At 54.3% G+C, this 21193-nt stretch overlaps 1 protein-coding gene across 5 annotated transcripts; it reads left to right on the top strand.

The window, feature by feature from the left end:
* The first annotated feature begins 581 nt into the window (after nucleotides 1-581).
* LOC105463841 (potassium calcium-activated channel subfamily N member 4) lies at nucleotides 582-18617 on the top strand. Of its 5 annotated transcripts, XM_071087056.1 has the most exons (10): nucleotides 582-782; nucleotides 1464-2941; nucleotides 6902-6997; nucleotides 8877-9304; nucleotides 11986-12121; nucleotides 14924-15034; nucleotides 15192-15310; nucleotides 15722-15791; nucleotides 17046-17213; nucleotides 17690-18614. In XM_071087056.1, exons 2-9 carry the CDS (start codon nucleotides 2783-2785, stop codon nucleotides 17208-17210), a joined length of 1284 nt encoding a protein of 427 aa, XP_070943157.1. In that variant the 5' UTR covers nucleotides 582-782; nucleotides 1464-2782; the 3' UTR covers nucleotides 17211-17213; nucleotides 17690-18614. The 5 variants fall into 5 exon arrangements, with proteins under 5 accessions (XP_070943157.1, XP_011709532.1, XP_024643137.1 ...); XM_011711230.2 differs by having other exon boundaries at nucleotides 582-2941; nucleotides 17673-18617; XM_024787369.2 differs by lacking the exon at nucleotides 582-782 and having other exon boundaries at nucleotides 2801-2941; nucleotides 11990-12121; nucleotides 17690-18615.
* Nucleotides 18618-21193: the final 2576 nt, after the last annotated feature.

Below are 21193 nucleotides of genomic sequence, written 5' to 3'. Positions count from 1 at the left end.
GGATCACCTGAGGTCAGGAGTTCAAGACCAGCCTGGCCAACATGGTGAAACCTCGTCTCTACTAAAAATACAAAAATTAGCTTGGTGTGGTGGTGCATGCCTGTAATATCAGCTACTCGGGAGGCTGAGGTAGGAGAATCGCTTGAACGTGGGAGGTGGAGGTTGCAGTGAGCCGAGATCCCGCCACTGCACTCCAGCCATGGGAAACAGAGCAAGATTCTATCTCAAAAAAAAAAAAAAGACAAAAGCAGAGGCTTCCAGACCAGGAGAGACTGAGACAGGAAGCAAGGCCCAAAGAACTAGAGAAAGAGCCAGAGAGGGAGGAGGGAGACGTGGAGAGCCCGGCGGCCAGTGGGCAGGGGTACCCAGGCTGCAGGCTCGGAAGTGCCTGGCGGCTGCACTTTCTCCAAGTGGACGCATGTGTGGTGTCTGGGCGCGCCCGGGTGTGTCTCCAGCCCTCTCCCGCCAAGTCTCGCCGAGTGGGTAATCGTGTGTGCTGAGGGGCGGAGCCCCCGCAAGGGTTGTGTTTTTGTCACTGGGCGTGTCCGTGTGTATGGTTTGGTGTCTCTGGGTGTGTTTGTGTGGGCTGCCTCGGTGTGCAACCAGGCATGTCTGTGCGTGTCGCACTTCCCTGGGGCTGGTGGGTCCAGGGTCCCACATGACCTAGGACACAAGGAGGGGGAGGGTTGTGTCCGCGGGTTCCTCCCAGATGGGTGTGCATGAGGCCAAGGGCAGTGTCACCAGGTCAGTGCACGACGCTGGGAGGCGATGTGCGTCACCAGGTCAGTGCATGGCTGTGTGTCTCCACAGGAGGGTTGGGTCTGTGTCAGAGCGTATGGTATACAGGCCCATGAGTGGCTCATACCACGACGCATGGTGATGTCCTTTGTCGTGTGTCACTCTGAGAGTCACTGTGCGCATTCCACACTTCCATTTGCTGCTGTGTGTGGCAGTGTGTGTGTTTTCTCTTGGTGGGTCTCCTGTATGTAACATTGTGTATCACTCAAGGACGTGACATTGTGTCTCACATCAGGGTCCATGTCTCTGTCCGGGGCCTCTTCCTTCCCAGCCCCCAGCACCCAGCCTGAGTGCCAACCACCCCAAGTGTCTTGTATTTGTGTAGCTGTGTGTTATGTCGGAGGATATGTCCCGCTCCCCGGATGCTGGTGTTGTGTGGGTGGTGGTAGGCCTCAGTGTCAGTGGTATCAGTGAGTGGTGACATCTGGTGTTTTATGGGACACGTGGTCGTTTGTGGAAGGTTGGGTGTGTTGGGAAACATTGTGTCTATGTGTTTTGTGTTGCTGTGTGCTGGTGTATTACTCCGTGCGTGTTGTCTGTGTGGCCACGCATGTTGGAATATAACATGTGCTGGGTTGTGTGGCGGTATTGTCGGTGATGTTTGGGTGTGGCTCATGGGTCAAAGGTATATGTTGCGTTTATTTTCTTGTTTTTGTTTGTTTTAGAGACAGGATCTTGCTATGTGGCCCAGGCTGGTCTCAAACGCCTGGGCTCCAGCGATCCTCCCACCTCAGCCTCCCAAACTGCTAGGATTACAGACATGAGCCACTGCACCCATCCGTATGTTGCATTTGGGCACTGGGGTCTAAGAAGGTCCAACCCCATCCTCCTCCCCCGGGGCACCATCCTGGGTCGTGTCCTGTGTGACCAGAATATACCAGAATCATCTTGCTTCAGGCATGTGCTGCTTGGGTTTCTCCGTGTGTCTCTGTACCTTGTAGGTCTCTGTACGCATCCACTCAGCGTGTCCTCTGACCATACATTGGAATTGCATCACACACTGGAGCACGCTGGATCAGTGTGTGTTTTGAATCATAACCGTGAGCACTTGTGTTCAAGTCAACAGGTGCCACAATGTATGTGCATTTCTCTAGGTGCTGGGTGATTGGGGGCTGCTCTAGGTATGTCCCTAAATGTTGTGTGTCTGCACATATCGGGTTTCATTCCAAGGGTGTGTAGTGTTTAGGAAACTGGGACCGCACCGTGTTTCTGTAGATGTGTGGTGTGTGGCGTCGGGGTGTCAGTATTTTAATATATATTATGTGTTTGTGTAACACCTGATGTATATTGTGTTTGTGTGGCCACAGATGTGCATCATCCTATTTGTGGTGTTTGGGTGAGGCTCTTTGTGTCAGAGAAAGTTGTGACAACTTTGAGTGTAATATTTGTGCCTGTGTGTGGACGATGTTTGTGTGGCTGTGTGTGTCACGGGACGCTGCCTGCTTGCTAAGTGCTGGTGTGTGTCACACCATGTGTGTGGTGTCTGGGTGTGGCTGTGGGTTTCGGAGCTTGCTGGGAGTTGTGAGTCACTCTGTGTAGGTTGTGTTGTGTGCCCTGGTGTGTTAGTCTCTGTCTTGGGCCGTGGAGTGTCCTTCGGTGTCTGGGTGTGGTGAGTGGAGGTGTGTGTCACAAGGTACAGACCATCGTGTGTGACAAAGCCCATCGTGTGTCGGTGTGTGTCTTTACCCACGTGGATGGACGTCTCTTTCTTGCTCTGCCCCAAGACACACCCTAGCCCCTCCTTATTCTCAAAAGGGGGAGCTGGGGAGCCTCCCCCTACCCTGGGGCCTCCCCTGCCCCTCCCCGCCCTGCCTGGCCGCCACCACTCCCCAGAGGGCACAGGGCTCTGCTGTGCCTCAGAGCAAAAGTCCCAGAGCCAGCAGAGCAGGCTGACGACCTGCAAGCCACAGTGGCTGCCCTGTGTGTGCTGCGAGGTGGGGGACCCTGGGCAGGAAGCTGGCTGAGCCCCAAGACCCCGGGGGCCATGGGCGGGGATCTGGTGCTTGGCCTGGGGGCCCTGAGACTCCGAAAGCGCTTGTTGGAGCAGGAGAAGTCTCTGGCCGGCTGGGCGCTGGTGCTGGCGGGAACTGGCATCGGACTCATGGTGCTGCATGCAGAGATGCTGTGGTTCGGGGGGTGCTCGGTGAGTGGGGCATGGTGGCTGGGAGCTGGGACTCCTAGGTCTAAGGGTGGAGGGGCTGGGGGTCAGGACTCCTGGGTCTGAGGGAGGAGGGACTGGGGGCTTGGACTCCTGGGTCTGAGGAAGGACGGGCTGAGGGTCAAGACTCCTGGGTCTGAGGGAGGAGGGGCTGGGGCTTAGACTCGTGGGTCTGAGGGAGAAGGGGCTGAGGGTCAGGACTCCCGGGTCTGAGGGAGGAGGGACTGGGGGTCTGGACTCCTGGATCTGAGGAAGGAGGGGTTGAGGGTCAGGATTCCTGGGTCTGAGGGAGGAGGGGCTGGGGTCAGGACTCCTGGATCTGAGGGAGGAGGGACTGGGGGTCAGGACTCCTGGATCTGAGGGAGGAGGGACTGGAAGTCAGGACTCCTGGGTCTGAGGGAGGAGGGACTGGGGTCAGGACTCCTGGGTCTGAGGGAGGAGGGACTGGGGTCAGGACTCCTGGGTCTGAGGGAGGAGGGACTGATGGTCAGGATTCCTGGATCTGAGGGAGGAGGGGTTGGGAGCCTAGACTCTTGGGTCTGAGAGAGGATGGGCTTTGGCTGGGACTCCTGGGTGCTCCCAGGGGAGAGTTAGTTGTTGGGGACCTCTGCACAAGGAAGGGAATATTTGTTTCAGTGTTTCAGTATTTGAAGATGTTGTCATTAGACGGCCGGAGGTCCAGGACCCCTGGAGGCCAGAGGGTGGCTGATCAGACACTCAAGTCCCCCAAGAGCCAGTAAGGGGAGAGGTAGCCCCAGGTTTGGTGAAGGGAGGGTGGAGGAAAGACAAAGTTCTTCCAGTAGGCGGCAGCTCTTTGGTCCTTATCTAACCTCTAATGTTTACCCAGTGCCTTAGATGCGAAGGACAGAAAAAACTGCCTGGGGGTGGGGATGGGAAATGGGAAAGGAACCTCTCCCCTGACCTGCCTCCCCCATCCCACCCCCAACCCAGTCTCGGTTATTAACAAGCTCGATTTCTCCCCAAATCTGCATATGCTAATTAGTCAGGGAAATAGTGGAGAGGTAGGCTCACAGGGGCCTGGACCCCTAGATACCAGGGAAGGAGGGGGCTGGGTCCTGGATTCCTGAGTCTTAAGGAGAAGGGGGTTTTGAATGTCTTTGGGGAAGAGGGGCTGACTCTGAAGATCGTGGTGAGTAGGGAAGAAAGGGGAAAGTGGGGTCAGGACAGGTCTCAGCAGGCTGCCGTCACATTCCAGCCCTGGTCAGGCCAGTGATGGGGCAGATGAAGGACAAGGGTTGGAATAAGTGGCTTGAGGGGAGAACAGACTTACTCAACAGGAAAGGAGGGGCTGGAGACCTCTCTGGCGGAAGAGTTGTAGAACTGGGCTGGTAGAGCCAGGAGCAGACACTGATTTGAAGTTTGGGTAGATTCCTGAGGGTCTGATGTCCGACTCGGATCTGGAGGGGGTGGTGGGCAGCTCTGAAGTGACCAGGAGTCACATGGAGGGTCAGACAGGCAGCTTCCTCTGGCCGGCAGCGGGCACTGAGGGGGTGGGGCCGCCGAAGTCCATGCCAACAGGAAGCATGGCCGGGGCCTGGCCGCCGCTCCCACGCCGAAGCACCGCACCCAGCAGCCAAGGTGGGAACACAGTGACCCTGGCAGATGGGAAGAGTCAGGGTCCATCCTACCCCACTTCCCCCCTCTGCTTTCTCACCCCTCATTTCTTCCTTCCCTCCACCATGGCCAGGTCACCGCCTCTATCAGTAGGACCTTGGGGAAGCTGTTCCAACCCTCTGAACCTCAATTTCCCCATCTGTAAATTAGGGTGAGGGTTAAAATACATGACCCTAAGGGTCACCCTTCACCCTTTTTAATTTATTTTTTGTAGAGATGGGATCTTGCTTTGTTTGCCCAGGCTGGTCTTGAACTCCTGGACTCAAGCAATCCTCCTCCCTCAAAGTGCTGGGATTACAGGCCTGAGCCACAGCTCCTCAGTTCCCTTTTGAGGTCTCTCTTAATAACACCCATGGCCCCTCACCACCTCCATCTCAATCTAATGAGCTCATTTCTGCAAAGGACCCAGACACCTACTCCCCAAGGGGAGGGGCTGGCAGAGAGGCAGGTGCCAAACCCTAGGAAGTCCAAGGGAACCAGATAGAGATATCCAAAAGCACCAGGTGGGGTGGAGGAGGAGGGATGGTGAGAGGTACAGAGAGAGACAGAGACACAGAGATACACGGAGAGAAAGAGATAGAGAGATGGAGACAAAGATGCAGAAAGATAGAGGTACAGCTAAACAGAAAGACAAATAGGGCTATCAAGCTACTGAGAAATCCACCAGTAAGAGATACACACATGGTGTTAGAAAAGACAATAGAAACAGAGACCCTCAAAACACATAGAGGGACAGAAACAACCATCTCTAGAGTCAGAGAAATTCAGAGAACAGAGTACAGGCCCAAGTGCAGACAGGTCCGGGATTTGGGGGAAGAGGAACTGGAAAAGTAGAGAAGACCACCAGAGAAGTGAATTGCAGTGTGAGGAGGGGGCTTGTTGTCTAGTGGTGTGGGGGGTTGAGACAGACTGAAGAAGGAGGCAGGGAACCAGGGAGCCATAGAAGGTGGGGGAGGGCTGGTGACAACAGCACTATTGTTCTGGTAGGGGGTTGGGGAGCAGCCCCTGGGGCAGGAAACTGGCTCTCTTCCCCTGCTCAGAGGCGTGGTGCTGGCCCAGCCAGGGGAGCTGGCAGCCCTCTTAGGAGAAACAGGTGCAATGGTTTGTAAGGATGCCCACGTGGACCCCTCCCCCTGCAAATACCCGCCAGGCAGGGACCAACCCCTCTTAGGAAATCCAACAGTCCCAGTCCCCTCTAAATCCCTCTCTCCAGAATTCTAGATTCCTCCAAGGTTGTGCCACACAAAGAGAGGAAAAAAAAAAAAAAAAAAAGCAACAACTGCTCCGTGGTTTCTGGAGGCCCTGTGCTTCCGGCCAGATCTGCCCTGGGCTTAGAGCCAGAAGAGAGGGGCGGGGTGGGGGGTGGGGAGCTGCAGGGAGGCAGAACTGAGGGGGCTGGCTCAGAGCTGAGGCTGGGGTCTCAGGGACTCAGCCCTCTGGATGAGAGCAGGAAAGGGTGTGATTCAGTCTTTGAGGACTGAATGGTAGTTTCTGCATTCTTCCAGATTTGGGGTTGGGGATGGTTGAAGTTGGTTTCTAGGGCAACACCAGCTGGGTGGGAAGGGAAGGGGAGGGGGCACTCTCCAGAAGCTAGATGTCTTTTTCTAGACACCACACACACACACACACACACACACACACACACCCCCTGCAGAACTATTTTTGATGGGAAACAGGACAGGAATAAGAAGGAATGTGAGTTTCAAGGCCCCCCTTCATGGATATGGGTCTTGGGAGAAGAGCTGAGGAAGAGGGTAGACACCAGCATCTGAACAGGGTTGAGCTGTTGGGGAGAAATAGAGCATTCCTGGGGACCAGATGATGGTGGTTTTTTGTTTGTTTGCTTGCTTGCTTGCTTGTTTCAGGACGGAGACTCACTCTGTTGCCCAGGCTGGAGTGCAGTGGCGCGATCTCTCAGCTCACTGCAACTTCCACCTCCTGGGTTCAAGAGATTCTGGTTCCTCAGCCTCCCAAGTAGCTGGGATTACACACCTAGCTAATTTTTGTATTTTTAGTAGAGACTGGGTTTCACCATGTTGGCCAGGGGGTCTCAAACTGCCGACCTCAGGTGATCCGCCTGCCTCGGCCTCCCAAAGTGTTGGGATTATAGGTGTGAGCCACCGCACTGGGCCCAGATGATGGTTTTGAGACTTCCCCAGAACCGATACATCAAGAGGGACTGGTTTGTGGGGGAAGGAGGCTAGGAAAATTGGGAATCGAAAAAAAAAATGGTGGTTTTGAAGGAAAGGTGGAGGGCCAGGTGGAGGGAGACCTGGGATCTCACACACCTTTTTCTGTCCCTCCTGACAGTGGGCGCTCTACCTGTTCCTGGTTAAATGCATGATCAGCATTTCCACCTTCTTACTCCTCTGCCTCATCGTGGCCTTTCACGCCAAAGAGGTCCAGGTAGGGCAGGCCCCGCCCCTAAGCCTTGCTCCCCACAACCCCCTCAGTGCCCTGTCAGCTCATACTTTCCATCCTCCTCCTCCTCCTGATCTGAGTAATGAAGTTCCTCTGCCCCAGATGCTGTGTCCACACCCTCACCCACCCAGATGGGATGAACCACAAGCAGACAGGCAGAGCCTCCCCAACCAGCCCCGCTCTTCCCCTGTAGCCCCTGGTCCCCTCTTGCACACTCACAGATGCTGAGAGCGAACCTGCAGCCCTGCTTCTGCCCCCAGGCCTCTGTCCACTCTGCTCCCAGGCAACCTCAGCCTTCCAGATCTCTGTGCTCCAACATCGCATCCCCAATCCAGTCCCCATGCAACCTAAGGTCCCAGAGGTGCCCACTCCTTTCCTTTTTTTTTTTGGCCTGTTGCCCAGGCTGGAGTGGAGTGGCACGATCTCTGCTCACTGCAACCTCCACCTCCTGGGTTCAAGCAATTCTCATGCCTCAGCCTCCCAAGTAGCTGCGACTACAGGCAGATGCCACCAGGCCCGGCTAATTTTTTTGTATTTTAGTAGAAACGGGGTTTCACTGTGTTGCCCAGGCGGGCTTCCAACAAATGAGCTCTAGCAATCTGCCTACCTTGTCCTCCCAAAGTGCTAGGATTACGGGCTTGAGCCACTGCACCTGGCCCAGTCCTAGGGGTGCCCACTCCTAATCACCCTATCTCTGTGCCAATAACCTCCCTCTTGCCCCAGACCCAGGAATTCTCCCCATCCATACTCCACCTTGGGTCTCACCCAAACACATCCCATCGCCCACTGCCCCATTGCCCCAGATGCTGTTCCTCCATTCCCTTTCCCCTCTTCCGCCTCTCCTATCATAACTTTGCATGTAAAATGGGGATTATCGGTCATATGTGGCAATTCTCTGAGCAGTGCCTGGCACATAAGAGGTGCCCAGTAAACAGTGCACATTATCATCTTATCATAGAGTAGTCAAATGGTCTGTAGCTCAGTGCACCATTGCCCATGGGAGGGACCTGGACCTCAGTTTCCATATCTATAAAATGATGGCAATAATAAATAATATCAATCTCACTGGGCTGTGGACATTTACTAAGTCACAACATGTAAATGGGATAGAGCAGTGTCTGGCGTATCCACAGTGCCCAGTACATGCTGATTTTGCTATTGTTATTGTTTTGTTTTTGTTTATTTTGAAATGGAATCTCACTCTGTCACCCAGGCTGGAGTGCAGTGGCGTGATCTCGGCTCACTGCAACCTCTGCCTCCCGGGTTCAAGTGATTCTCCCACCTCACACTCCTCAGAAGCTGGGACTATAGGTGTGCGCCACCATGCTCGGCTTATGTTTGTATTTTTCAGTAGAGATGGGGTTTCATCATGTTGGCCAGGCTTATCTCGAACTCCTGACCTCAAGTGTTCCACCCACCTCAGCCTCCCAAAATGCTGGGATTACAGGCGTAAGGCTTTGTTATTGCTGATATTATTATTACAGTTATTAGGCATGTCAACCGAAACAGAAGTAGGAGCGAGCTCCAGACACGTGGAATGCAAGCTCTAGGGAGGCAGGCGGGTCTGTTTGGTTCACTGTGTATCCTTACCACATAGAACAATGCCAGGCACACAGTCGGCACTCAGTGTTCAAAGGCAGGAAGTGGGCTGAAACTAGTGGGGTGGACGGTGGGGAAGGAGGAGAAAGTGGAGAGATGTCTTCCACAAGTCCTGTCCCGCTCCCTCCCTATCCCTCTCCCGCCCTGCTCTATCTTCCTCCCTCCCGGCCAGGCGGGCACACCCCACTTATCTCAGGGCGCAGGCAGGCGCGGGCCGCCGCCTGACCTGCGCCTGACCCCTCCCTTCTTGGCCCGTTCCCCGCAGCTGTTCATGACCGACAACGGGCTGCGGGACTGGCGCGTGGCGCTGACCCGGCGGCAGGCGGCGCAGATCGTGCTGGAGCTGGTGGTGTGCGGGCTGCACCCGGCGCCCATGCGGGGCCCGCCGTGCGCGCAGGATTTAGGGGCGCCGCTGACCTCCCCGCAGCCCTGGCCGGGATTCCTGGGCCAAGGGGAAGCGCTGCTGTCCCTGGCCATGCTGCTGCGTCTCTACTTGGTGCCCCGCGCCGTGCTCCTGCGCAGCGGCGTCCTGCTCAACGCTTCCTACCGCAGCATCGGCGCTCTCAACCAAGTCCGCTTCCGCCACTGGTTCGTGGCCAAGCTTTACATGAACACGCACCCCGGCCGCCTGCTGCTCGGCCTCACGCTTGGCCTCTGGCTGACCACGGCCTGGGTGCTGTCCGTGGCCGAGAGGTGAGGGTGCTGGAGGCATAAATGCGCAGGGGAGGGAACCCCGGACAGCCGCGGTGGCCGTCTTGTGCCGCGGTGCAGGTTGAGGCCCCCTAGGACCAAGCAGAGGTCAAAGTTCACACTTTGACCCCTTCTCCTCTTGCTGGCTGCAATTTGCCCACACTCGCATCAACTGGGGTGAGAGGAACCAACAGACAAGCCCCCAGCCAATCCTCCATGTGCAGCCTTCAGTCTCCCCAAATGCACACACAGACCCTAAAAAGCCCTTCCCTTCTGGCTCCTGGACTTCTACTGCCTCAGGTTTCCAGGCCATCTGTTCGGTCTCCAAACCTGTCTCTGGGACCTGCCTAAAGGGTTGCGTCTGCCTTGGAGGAAGGGGACATATTTTCCAAATTAGCACAGAATGCACTGTAGGTGGGTGCTTTCTGTGACCTTAGGAAGGGGATGATTTGGAGCTTCTCTGGAAAAGAATTCCATGCAGGGAATTGGAACTAGATCCTGGTTGCCGCCTGGATACTGTGTAACCCGAAGCCGCACCTCAATTTCTATCCCTTACAGAGAAAGAGGTTGGGAGTGATCTCAGCCAGTGGTTTTCAAAGTGTGGTTTCAGGACCAGCAGCATCAACTGGGAACTTGCAAATGAAAACTCTCAGGTCCCTTCTAGACCTACTGAATCCTGAACGGTAGGGCCAGCAATCCGCTTTAGCAAGCCCTCCAGGTGATTGTATGGCCCAACCAAGGTTGAGAACCTCTGGTCTAGTGTATGTGGCAAAGATCCTTCAGGGCAGGAGGAGAATGAGAAGATCTGGCTTTAGATCTCTCCTCTCTGAGCCTCAGTTTCCTCATCTGAAAAATGAGTGTCACATTCCACCATCTGTAGTCTCCCTGACAGTTCTTTTTTTGAGATGGAGTCTCAGTTATCCAGGCTAGAGTGCAGTGGCACGAACTCTGCTTCCTGCAACCTCTGCCTCCCTGCTTCAAGCGATTCTCGAGCCTCAGCTTCCCAAGTGGCTGGGATTATGGGTGTGCACCACCATACCTGACTAATTTTTGTATTTTTAGTAGAGACCATGTCACCATGTTGCCCAGGCTGGTTTTGAACTCCTGATTTCAAGTGATCCTCCTGCCTCGGCCTCCCAAAGTTCTGGGATTACCATGCCTGGACTCTGTCATGATTTTTTTTTTTTTTTTTCTTTTTGAGACGGAGTCTTGCTCTGTCGCCCAGGCTGGAGTGCAGTGGTGCAATCTTGGCTCACTGCAAGCTCTGCCTCCCGGGTTCAAGCCATTCTCCTGCCTCAGCCTCCCCAGTAGCTGGGACTACAGGCACCCGCCACCATGCCCGGCTAATTTTTTGTATTTTTAGTAGAGACAGGATTTCACTGTGTTAGCCAGGATGGTCTGGATCTCCTGACCTCATGATCTGCCTGTCTCAGCCTCGGAAAGTGCTGGGATTACAGGCGTGAGCCACTGTGCCCGGCCCTCTGTCATGATTTTAAACTCTTTCACCTCCCAGGATCTTAGTTTTCCCAACTGGGAAATTGGTCAGAATCAGGATTAATGAATGATCCCCCCACCATGTTTCTCATCTGAATGATGGGAGAATGGGGAGGAAGTCAAAGTTCCAAATTCCAAGGCAGAAGTCCTGAAACTAGAATGTACTTGGGAATGAGGGGGGTGGGGTTTGTAAACAGTTCAGATTCTATCTTCGCTCCTAGAAACTCTAACCTGGTGGGTCTGGGGTGTCTGGGGCTCTCACGAATGAAGTTTTCCCTGCTTATCTTGCAGCAAGGGGCTTGTGGACACAGTTAGACAAATCTCAATATTTCAATCCCTTCCATGGCTGGACTTAAATGTCTCCTTCTGGCCAGGCGCGGTGGCTCAAGCCTGTAATCCCAGCACTTTGGGAGGCTGAGACGGGTGGATCACGAGGTCAGGAGATCGAGACCATCCTGGCTAACCCGGTGAAACCCCATCTCTACTAAAAAATATAAAAAACTAGCCGGGCGTGGTGGCGGGCGCCTGTAGTCCCAGCTACTCGGGAGGCTGAGGCAGGAGACTGTCGTAAACCCGGGAGGCGGAGCTTGCAGTGAGCTGAGATCTGGCCACTGCACTCCCGCCTGGGTGACAGAGCAAGACTCCGTCTCAAAAAAAAAAAAAAGTGTCTCCTTCTGTGAAGTGAGGGGAAACGAAGGCAGAGTCCCACCAAGCCTTTTTACAGTCCTTTTTGATCCTGATAGGGCCCCTTCTGGACCACACAGCATCTTTGTGGAAATTAGAAAAATATACCCCTTCCTCTGGGTGGATGCAGCCGCCAGTCAGGGTCTGATTGGGTTCTGGCCGCCTCTTGACTCTCCACCCTCAACCACGTGCTCTGAATGCCACAGCAGCCCAGGTAGCCTAGCTGAGACCATACCGGCATTGGGATTGTCCAGATCCAGTCTCAGATCCCAGAGTGGCTAAGCAACTCGCCCAGGTCACACAGCAGAGAGGAGGCCATGCAGCCTTTCCAAAGCTCAGAACTTAATGGCTTTTTGTCCAGCTGATTCTTAGGACTATGGGTGTATACTGGGAGGGGAGGGGAGAGGAGTTGAGGGGAGGGGAGGGGAGGGCATAGAGGGAAGGGGACTGAATATCATGGAAACCTCCATGGTGGGGTTTTAGAACTAACCCACCCTTCCCCATAGGCAGGCTGTGAATGCCACCGGGCACCTTTCAGACACACTTTGGCTGATCCCCATCACATTCCTGACCATCGGCTATGGTGACGTGGTGCCGGGCACCATGTGGGGCAAGATAGTCTGCCTGTGCACTGGAGTCATGGTGAGTATGGCCCCCTTGGGGACCTGATCCTCATCCCAAAGTGGTCATCCTCTGGCTCCAGGAAGCCATGGAGGCAACACAGGCTCTCAGGGACAGCTCCTGAGAAACTTGAGTGTCTGGGGCGCCCACAGCCCCATTCTCTCTTCAAGACCAAGATACTCACTGGTAATCCCAATATTTTGGGAGGCCAAATATAGTGGGAGGATCACTTGAGCCTGAGTTTGACGTTCCAGTGAGCTATGATCGTACCACTGCACTCCAGCCTGGGTGACGGAGTGAGACCCTGTCTCTTAAAAAATAAAAATAAAAAATGAGACCTAGGAATCCAGTCCCTGAGGCCTTGCTCACTCTAGAACCTAGGGCCCCAGCCCTTATCCTCCTCAGGGACCCAGGCTCCTGACTTCCCAGCCCCATTTTCTTTCAGAACCCAGAAATTGTCTCCCAGCCTCCACCAAGGGTGTAGAGTCCAGTTATCAAGTGCATGCCTGTGGGGCCAGGCTACCTGGGTCCAAATCCTGCGGCTGCCACTTCCTGGCTGGGGAGCTCAGGCGAGCCACGTGATCTCTCTGGGCCTCACTTTCCTCCCCTATAAAATGGGGATGCTGATGCTAGCATGCTCCTCATGGGCTTGCTGAGATGATTAAATGGGTTCAACTATGGAAAGCGCTTCCAACAGTACCCAGCCCACAGGAGGTGCTCGGTAAGCAGGTCTGGGGGCGCCCAGGCATCCAGCCACCTCCCCACCAGCTCCTGTGCCCTCAAGGATGAGGCAGAGGCTCTGCAGCCTGAGTCAGCCTTTTCCTGAACCCCAACATCCACCTCCTTCCCTCCGTAGACCCAGTCACTCAGGTCCTCCCACCCAGCCCTGGCCCCCTCTAGAGACCAGCACCTAATGCCTTGGCCTTCACCTCCCTACAAGATTGGGTTTCCTTCACCCTCGGGGATCTAAGCCACCAGCACCTAGCCCAGATGTGGACCCAGGAAAGACATATCCATCCCCCCAGTCCCTGGGTGCACAGGTGAAGGATGTGGTGACCTTCACTCCCCCAGTGGTGAGTCTTTAGAGCAAGGGAAGAGGGGCAGAGACTCAGTTAGGGAATTGCAGTGCCGCTCAGGACCTCCTCCTTCACTTGACAAAAGGAGAAACCGAAACCTAGAGAGATAGGGCGATGTGCACTTGAGCTCACAGCCTGCTCCTGGCAGAAAGGTTCCATGGCGGCCGGGCGCGGTGGCTCAAGCCTGTAATCCCAGCACTTTGGGAGGCCGAGACGGGCGGATCACGAGGTCAGGAGATCGAGACCATCCTGGCTAACACGGTGAAACCCCGTCTCTACTAAAAAAATACAAAAAATTAGCCGGGTGAGGTGGCGGGCGCCTGTAGTCCCAGCTACTCCGGAGGCTGAGGCAGGAGAATGGCGTGAACCCGGGAGGCGGAGCTTGCAGTGAGCTGAGATCCGGCCACTGCACTCCAGCCTGGGCGACAGAGCAAGACTCCGTCTCAAAAAAAAAAAAAAAAAAAAAGAAAGGTTCCATGGCACAGTTGAGCCATAATAGCTTACTTTTTTTTTGAGACGGAGTCTCGCTCTGTCACCCTGGCTGGAGTGCAGTAGCGCCATCTCGGCTCACTCTCAGCTCGGCCTCCCGGGTTCATGCCATTCTCCTGCCTCAGCCTCCTGAGTAGCTGGGATTACAGGCGCCCGCCACCATACCCGGCTAATTTGTTGTATTTTTAGTAGAGACGGGGTTTCACCATGTTAGCCAGGATGGTTTCGATCTCCTGACCTCATGATCCACCCACCTGGGCCTCCCAAAGTGCTGGGATTACAGGCATGAGCCACCACGCCCGGCCCATAATAGCTTACTTTTACTGAGCACATACTCTGTGCCACTCTGTGCCCTAAACACTTGCCAGGGGTAACTCATGAAATCCACCGAGTAACCCTGTTGAGGCCATGCCCATTTCACAGATGAGACACTGAAATACTGAGAGATTAAATAATTGGCTCAGAGCTGGGATTGGAACCCAGGCAGTCCCCTGGAGCCAGTATTTGTGACTGGAAGTTGTTCTGGGTGATCAAGAGCTGAAACTATAGGGTGGGGGATGCTTCCTAGGACGATTCATTCTAACTAGGGGACAGGTGAGCAGGTGCCACAAGCAGCCAGGAATCGCCAAGGCCATGAAGGGCCAGGAGCATTGGGAGAAGGAAGGGAGGAGAATGAGTGTTTGCAGGAAGGTGCTCAGGGAGGGCAGGCAGAATGGAGCCAGGGCTGAGTTGTCTCGGTGAGACGCGTAGACCTTGGAAGGCCTTGGTAGCCAGGCTGAGAAGTTCAGGGCAGTGGAAGCCTAGGAGATTAGAGGGGTCCAAGGCGGTTAGGGGAGGATGAGTGGGAAGCTGGAGATGGTCCAGGAGAGAGAGGACAGGGCTGGAATTAGGAAGAGGCTGTGGAGGTGGGAGAAGGAGGGACACCCTCCACAATGCAATGGCCGACCATGTCAGCAGTGAGGACCCAGAGGCCTGCCCCTGGCTCAGAACCCAGCCTTCCTCTCGCTCCTCCAATCATACCCCTAATGCAAGAGGCCATCCTGCAAGTGTGAATACTACACATCAAATTTGGGCTCGTACATAGGCGATTTATGATTCTAGCTCCCCCATTCTGAACTGGGACCTTGGCTCTCCTCTCTGAGCCTGTTTGCTTGTCTGTCAATTGGGGATATTGTGCTTGCCTTCTGTGGCTGTTGGGAGGGTTCAAGGAGGGAGTCGGTGGCACAGCCTCATGCCACAGTACCTGTTGTGCCCACAGGGGGTCTGCTGCACAGCCCTGCTGGTGGCCGTGGTGGCCCGGAAGCTGGAGTTTAACAAGGCAGAAAAGCACGTGCACAATTTCATGATGGATATCCAGTATACCAAAGAGGTGAGGATGGGCATATGGCCCCCATGGCACACCCCTCTTTCAAGAGGCAGGAGTCCAAGCTCCCCCGCTTCCCCTAGGACCCGAGTCCCAGCCCGAGCCCTGCCTTCCCAGAACCGTAAGGGTCTATCTCCATGGACACTGTGCCACTCACCCCCAGATGAAGGAGTCCGCTGCCCGAGTGCTACAAGAAGCCTGGATGTTCTACAAACATACTCGCAGGAAGGAGTCTCGAGCTGCCCGCAGGCATCAGCGCAGGCTGCTGGCTGCCATCAACGCGTGAGGGCGCTTTGTATGCACATGTGTCCATGTGCACCCATGTCCAAGTCACCTCTCTGCACGGCTTGTGTGTGTGCGTGTCCATGCCCGTCCAGGTCAGGACACCCAGGTGTGGTCTCACTCAACAGCTTGTCCACCTGGATCTGACCATGCATGACTCTGTGTGTCTGTGCTGGTTTGTCTTTGCATATCTTGGCGTGTCTGTGGACCTGGGTACCTGGGTTTCTACTGGGGATGGGGGCTCATGGGGATGTGTGGTGCAGTCATCCCCTCCCACTCTTTCAGCTCTCTGACAACGTTTTGTCTTTGTTTTGTTGCTTCATGTGCCTCTCCTCCCTTCATTCCACCCCTGAGCTATAGCCACATTCAGGGACCAGCCTTGTAAAATTGACTCCCCACTTCTTCCCACAGGTTCCGCCAGGTGCGGCTAAAACACCGGAAGCTCCAGGAACAAGTGAACTCCATGGTGGACATCTCCAAGGTACTAGGATCCCATGGGAGGATGTCTCGAAGAAGGGGGAGGTTGGGGCCACAGGGAGGGAAATCTGGCTCTAGAACAGGGAAATTTGGCAGGAGCCTGGCACACACAGGCTGTCAGTAAAGGTCTGTGGTTGAATGAAGGAAGGAAGGAAGGAATGAATGATGCAACACAGAGCTTCTTACATTCATGCAAGGAACAGATCCCTTACAAACTGAAAAAAAAAAAAAAATTGCACAAAGAACCCCAGTGTTTGGTTTCAAATTATTTTTATTGTTAAGTTACTTACATGTGGACGGATATAAAATTCCTTCCAACTACAACTCATACAATAAAAGCAAAGCAAATTTACAAACCAAGCCCATAGATGGCAAAACCAATACAATTAAAATGAACGACACTGACAAGGACACAGGTGACATTGTTTCCGTAAAACTCAATCTCTGCTGCTCTTGTGGACGGGTGCTCAGGGCCACAGGGACTTCCATGCAAGTTTGCCTGGCCAAGGCGTGACTCAGCTACCCGCCCCTTTCTGCTGAGACCACTTGATTTTGCCGGTGCTCAGGGACAGTGATGTCACAACACCCCCTTGGCCTGGCTCACAGCATCTTCTGCTTATCCGGTGGCCTTTGCTTTTTCTCGTTAGCCCATGGCAGTTCAAACAGTGGCCCCTGGCACCAATGCCATGGTAAGCACGGTCACAGATGCAGGCCCCAAAACCGCATGGCAGGTCTCAGTGAGGAGGCGGTGGCCCAGATCGGCAGGAATTGGCAGGCGGTAATTTCTGAAGGTTATCAAGCCAAAAACACAGAATTCAAGAATTTCCACAGAAAACCCACAAACCCTCAGGGATCAAGCAAGCTGTGAATCCTAGCCAGAGAGTGTAGTAAAAGACTATGTGGATTTGGAAGTCAGGCACTATCCATGCTATAAATGTTTAATGAGCACCTACTATGTTCTAGGTCTTACTTCAGGAGCTGCTTTGGGCATGTCATTTAACGGTTCCATGCCTGTTTCTTCAGCTATAAGATGGGAACAGGATTCCCATTCCCAGTGGCTTTTAGGAGGATTTTAAACCATACAGGGAAACACCTGGGCAGGTAGCTGGGAAGTGGTACATGGTAACAGTTATTATTGAGGATAATCCTCAGAGGACCACAAGGATGTAGTCAATATTGGTTCCACTGCCTTACGCTATGGAGCAGGCAGGGGTCGACCCCACCCCCCTGACACCTCTGATCCTCTCCTCCTGTCCAGATGCACATGATCCTGTATGACCTGCAGCAGAATCTGAGCAGCTCACACCGGGCCCTAGAGAAGCAGATTGACACGCTGGCGGGGAAGCTGGACGCCCTGACTGAGCTGCTTAGCACTGCCCTGGGGCCGAGGCAGCTTCCAGAACCCAGCCAGCAGTCCACGTAGCTGGTGAGGGGGCTGGGACTTGGGCAGGAAGGCATCCCGGAGGAAGGGTTCCTGTGGCCAGCACCCTCTGTGGCCAAGGGGGCAGGGGATGGCTGGGAGACACGGCCATCTTTTCTCGTCAGCTCTGGCACTGTCTGGAGGAAAGGACTCAGTTCAGGGCTGGATTGGCAGTGAAGGAAGATGGTGTTCCCTCTCCCCTTCACTGACCCTTGATGCCCTTCTCCCTCTTTGCTTGGTCTCTCTCTCTCTCTCTCTCTCTCTCTCTCTCTCTGCCTGTCCTGGGCACATTCTCTGGCTCTGTCCATTCAATGTGTCTGTCTAAATGCCCTCCTGCACCCTGGCCTCGGGGCCCGGAAACACCTACCCCCTGCCTCCCACCTCTGCTCAGCAGGTTCTGTCTGCACCTCGGTGTGTCCCACTCTCACTCTCCCTCTCCCTCTTCCTGACCTGCCTCTCCATCAGTCTCTCCGTCTCTCCAGGACCCACGGAGGAACCAGGCTACTTTCCCCAGGACTGAGGTGATGTACATCGTCTCTGCCACTCCTGCCCTGGCCCTGAACAAAGCACCTCAAGTGCAAGGACCAAAGGGGGCCCTGGCTTGGAGTGGGTTGGCTTGTGATGGCTGCTGGAGAGGACGCTGGCTAAAGTGGGGAGGCCTTGGCCCACCTGAGGCCCCAGGTGGGAACATGGTCACCCCCACTCTGCATACCCTCATCAAAATCACTATGCTGCTATGGACGACCTCCAGCTCAGTCACAAGTGGAGGCGCCTGGAGGCCGGACTCCTGGGTCCCTGGGGCAGAGGGTACTAGGGGCCCGGATCCAGGATTCTGGGAGGCTTCAGTTACCGCTGGCCGAGCTGAAGAACTAGGTATGAGGCTGGGGCGGGTAGGAGGTGGCGCCCCCTGGCGGGACAACAAAGAGGACACCATTTTTCCAGAGCTGCAGAGAGCACTTGGTGGGGAGGAAGAAGTGTAACTCACCAGCCTCTGCTCTGATCTTTGTAATAAATGTTAAAGCCAGAAGTTGCCATTTCTCTCTAAACATATCTACACTCCTCACTGGCAGACCATCCAGTGGAAGACTGCTGCCCTGTTTGAACCTGTCTCAGAGGCCTCCTCCTCTAAGTGCCCTCTCAGGTCTGTAGGCTGGGCAGTCCTCAGCAAACCCCTGCCCAGATCTGAGGCAAAGAGCAATGGCTTTGAACTCAGACAGATCAGGTTCCAAATCCTGATTCTGCCATCCACTGGCTGTGTGACCTCGGGTAAGTGGCTTCACCTCTGAACAGTTTACCTCACCTGTAAAATGGGACTGTCTCCCCATGGGACTGCTGTGAAGATTAAAACATGGAGTAGCCCAGAGGCATTTAGTAGGAACCAAATATGTGAGAATCTTTTTTTTTTTTTTTTTTTTTGAGATGGAGTCTCGCTCTGTCACCCAGGCTCCAGTGCAATGGCACAATCTCGGTTCACTTCAACCTCTGCCTCCTGAGTTCAAGCGATTCTCCTGCCTTACCCCTAAGTAGCTGGGATTACAGGCACCTGCCACCATACCTGGCTAATTTTTGTATTTTTAGTAGAGATGGGATTTCACTATGTTGCAGAGGCTGGTCTTGAACTCCTGGGCTCAAGCAATCTGCCCACCTCGGCCTCCCAAAATGCTGGGATTATAAGTATGAGCCACTGTCCCTAGCCAAGAATCATTATTATTGTTTTTTATTTTCACACACAATGCGCGGCTGCCCTTTTTCTGATCTTTTGTTGCTCTTCTCCCTCTATTCATGCCTTACCAGAATCTAGCTGACAACTCACCCATCAAGAGACTAACAGAAGCCCCAAACTTCCCCAAACCACCCACATACCCATTTCACATCCGCTGAAGAGAGGATGTGAAAGGGAAGGGGGCAAAGGAGGGGGCTGGCACTTCCAGAGGCCCTACTGTGTGCCCTGCTCTGTTTGTAAGTCACCATAACCATTCTCCTGACCCTCCTTACCCCACTGCATAGATACAGAAACTGAGGTTTCAAGAGGAGCCAGGCCTCCCCTCAGGCCCCCAGCCGGAAGCTAGGAATCCAGGCTGCAGAGCCCAGATTCACACCCATCCCACCCCACTGCCAAGGTGAGTCAGAGGCAGAGTGGCCTTGGGCCACAAACCCAGGACTGACTTCCTGCCGCAACTTCATTCCAGCTTGAGGGGCTGATTCATTCTTGCTTCCCTTCTCTTGAGGGGAAGATCAGGCTTCGAGTCATCCTTTTCTGCTGAGCTATCTTTGGATTTCCCTTAAAGTCCACAGCCAGCCTCGCCCCTTCATCCCTGAGAGCTAAATTGGAGCCTCCGCCACGAACTGCCCTTCCTCTGGAGGCCAGCCCACCTGGGGAGTAAAGGCAGGGACTCAGGAAAGGAACTGGATGAGACCTCCAGATAGTGCTGACACCCTTCCCCTGCAAGAAGCCCTCCTGGCAGTGTTGCCAAAGCCCCTGCCAAACTCATTCTTCTGGGACCTCTCTTTCCTTGCCTCCACTCCCTTGTAGCTGGCAAACTCCTTCCTATGCCTCCTTTAGGCCTCAGCTAATATGTCCCCTCCTCAGGAGGCCCGGTCTGACACTGCTATAGCCTCATAAACCTATCCCTATCACAATAATAACATTAGGTCTGGCCAGGCGTGGTGGCTCACGCCTATAATTCCAGCATTTTGGGAGGCCGAGGTGGGCAGATCTACGTGAGGCCAGGAGTTGGAGACCAGGTGCAACCCTGTCTATACTGAAAAGACAAAAATTAGCTGGGCGTGGTGGTGCGTGACTGTAATCCCAGCTACTTGGGAGTCTGAGGCAGGAGATTCACTTGAACCCAGGAGGCGGTGTTTGCTGTGAGCCGAGCTCGTGCTACTGCACTCCAGTCTGGGTAACAGAGCAAGACTCCATCTCAAACAACAACAAATTAGCCAGTGTGGGGGCACACACCTGTGGTCCCAGCTACTTGGGAAGGTAAGGTGGGAGGATCACTTGAGGAGGCTGGGAAGTCAAGGCTGCAGTGAGCTGTGATCGTGCCACTGCACTCCAGCCTGGGTGACAAAGTGAGACCCTGTCTCAAGTGATAATAATAATAATAATAATAATAATGGGTCAAGCACCACACTAAGCCCTTTTAATAAGTGATCTCACAAAAGGAGGCAAGGTAGGCACTGTTGGTCCCATTTTACAGATGAGGTAACTGCCCAAAGCCACAGCAAAGCAGTTTGGAGCCAGGCTATGACCCAGGCAGCCTGGCCCCAGAGCCCCAGCACTTAGCCACCTGGCCCATTCAGACACTCAGGAGATCACCACATTCTATTTTCATTTTTGTTCACGATGTCTTCAACACCAAGGGCCTGGCGTAGACAGGGCCTCAGTGAATGTCATTAAACGAACCCTCTGAATGCCTGGGATGGCCTGAAGTCATCCTATGTTGGTTTCAGCTGAGGCAAGGTCAGAACCAGTGAGAAGGGGTTTTTGACTAAGAACCCAGGAGAACATACACGAGATCCTGTGTTCTGAATTATCTTGGATCTGCCCTGGGCCACCTGCCCTCATTCTCCACTGTGGGGATCAGGCCTGGATGCCCCCACTTTTGGCAGGTTTTGCACCCCCCTCACCAAATCAACACTTCCTGAAGGCCCTGAGCCAGGAGCTGGGCTGCAAACATGAATCAGAGGGCTCTGTCCTCCAGAGGCTCAGTCTCATGGTGATTTTGGCTCCTTCCCTCTCCTATTTCTGTTCTGCCTGCACTCCTGTGAGGACTGGGTGGGAGAAAGGAGGTCCAGAGAGGGGCAGGGGCTTTCCTAGGGTCAAACAGCCAGTCACGGGCCTTTCCCCTTCATGAATCCCCCAACTGCCCCTGAGGACCTTTCTAACACCCACACCCTTCCCATTACCTCCCACTGCCCTCCTGTCAAAGTCTAGCTCTGAGTCCAGCTGCTTTTTCTTTTTTCTTTTTTTTTTTTAAGAG

The sequence above is a fragment of the Macaca nemestrina genome, chromosome 20, assembly GCF_043159975.1.
Source record: "Macaca nemestrina isolate mMacNem1 chromosome 20, mMacNem.hap1, whole genome shotgun sequence".
Classification (NCBI taxonomy): Eukaryota; Metazoa; Chordata; class Mammalia; order Primates; family Cercopithecidae; genus Macaca; species Macaca nemestrina.
Note: the sequence above shows the minus strand (reverse complement) of the source record. Positions and strands in the feature narration are given on the sequence as shown.

Bases quoted from the DNA above. Each gene is read 5' to 3' on its own strand.
- LOC105463841 (XM_011711230.2), top strand. From the start codon at position 2,783: ATGGGCGGGGATCTGGTGCTTGGCCTGGGGGCCCTGAGACTCCGAAAG. The intron at 2,942-6,901 runs GTGAGTGGGGCA...CCCTCCTGACAG, and splicing joins TGTGGTTCGGGGGGTGCTCG to TGGGCGCTCTACCTGTTCCT. The intron at 9,305-11,985 runs GTGAGGGTGCTG...CCTTCCCCATAG, and splicing joins GTGCTGTCCGTGGCCGAGAG to GCAGGCTGTGAATGCCACCG.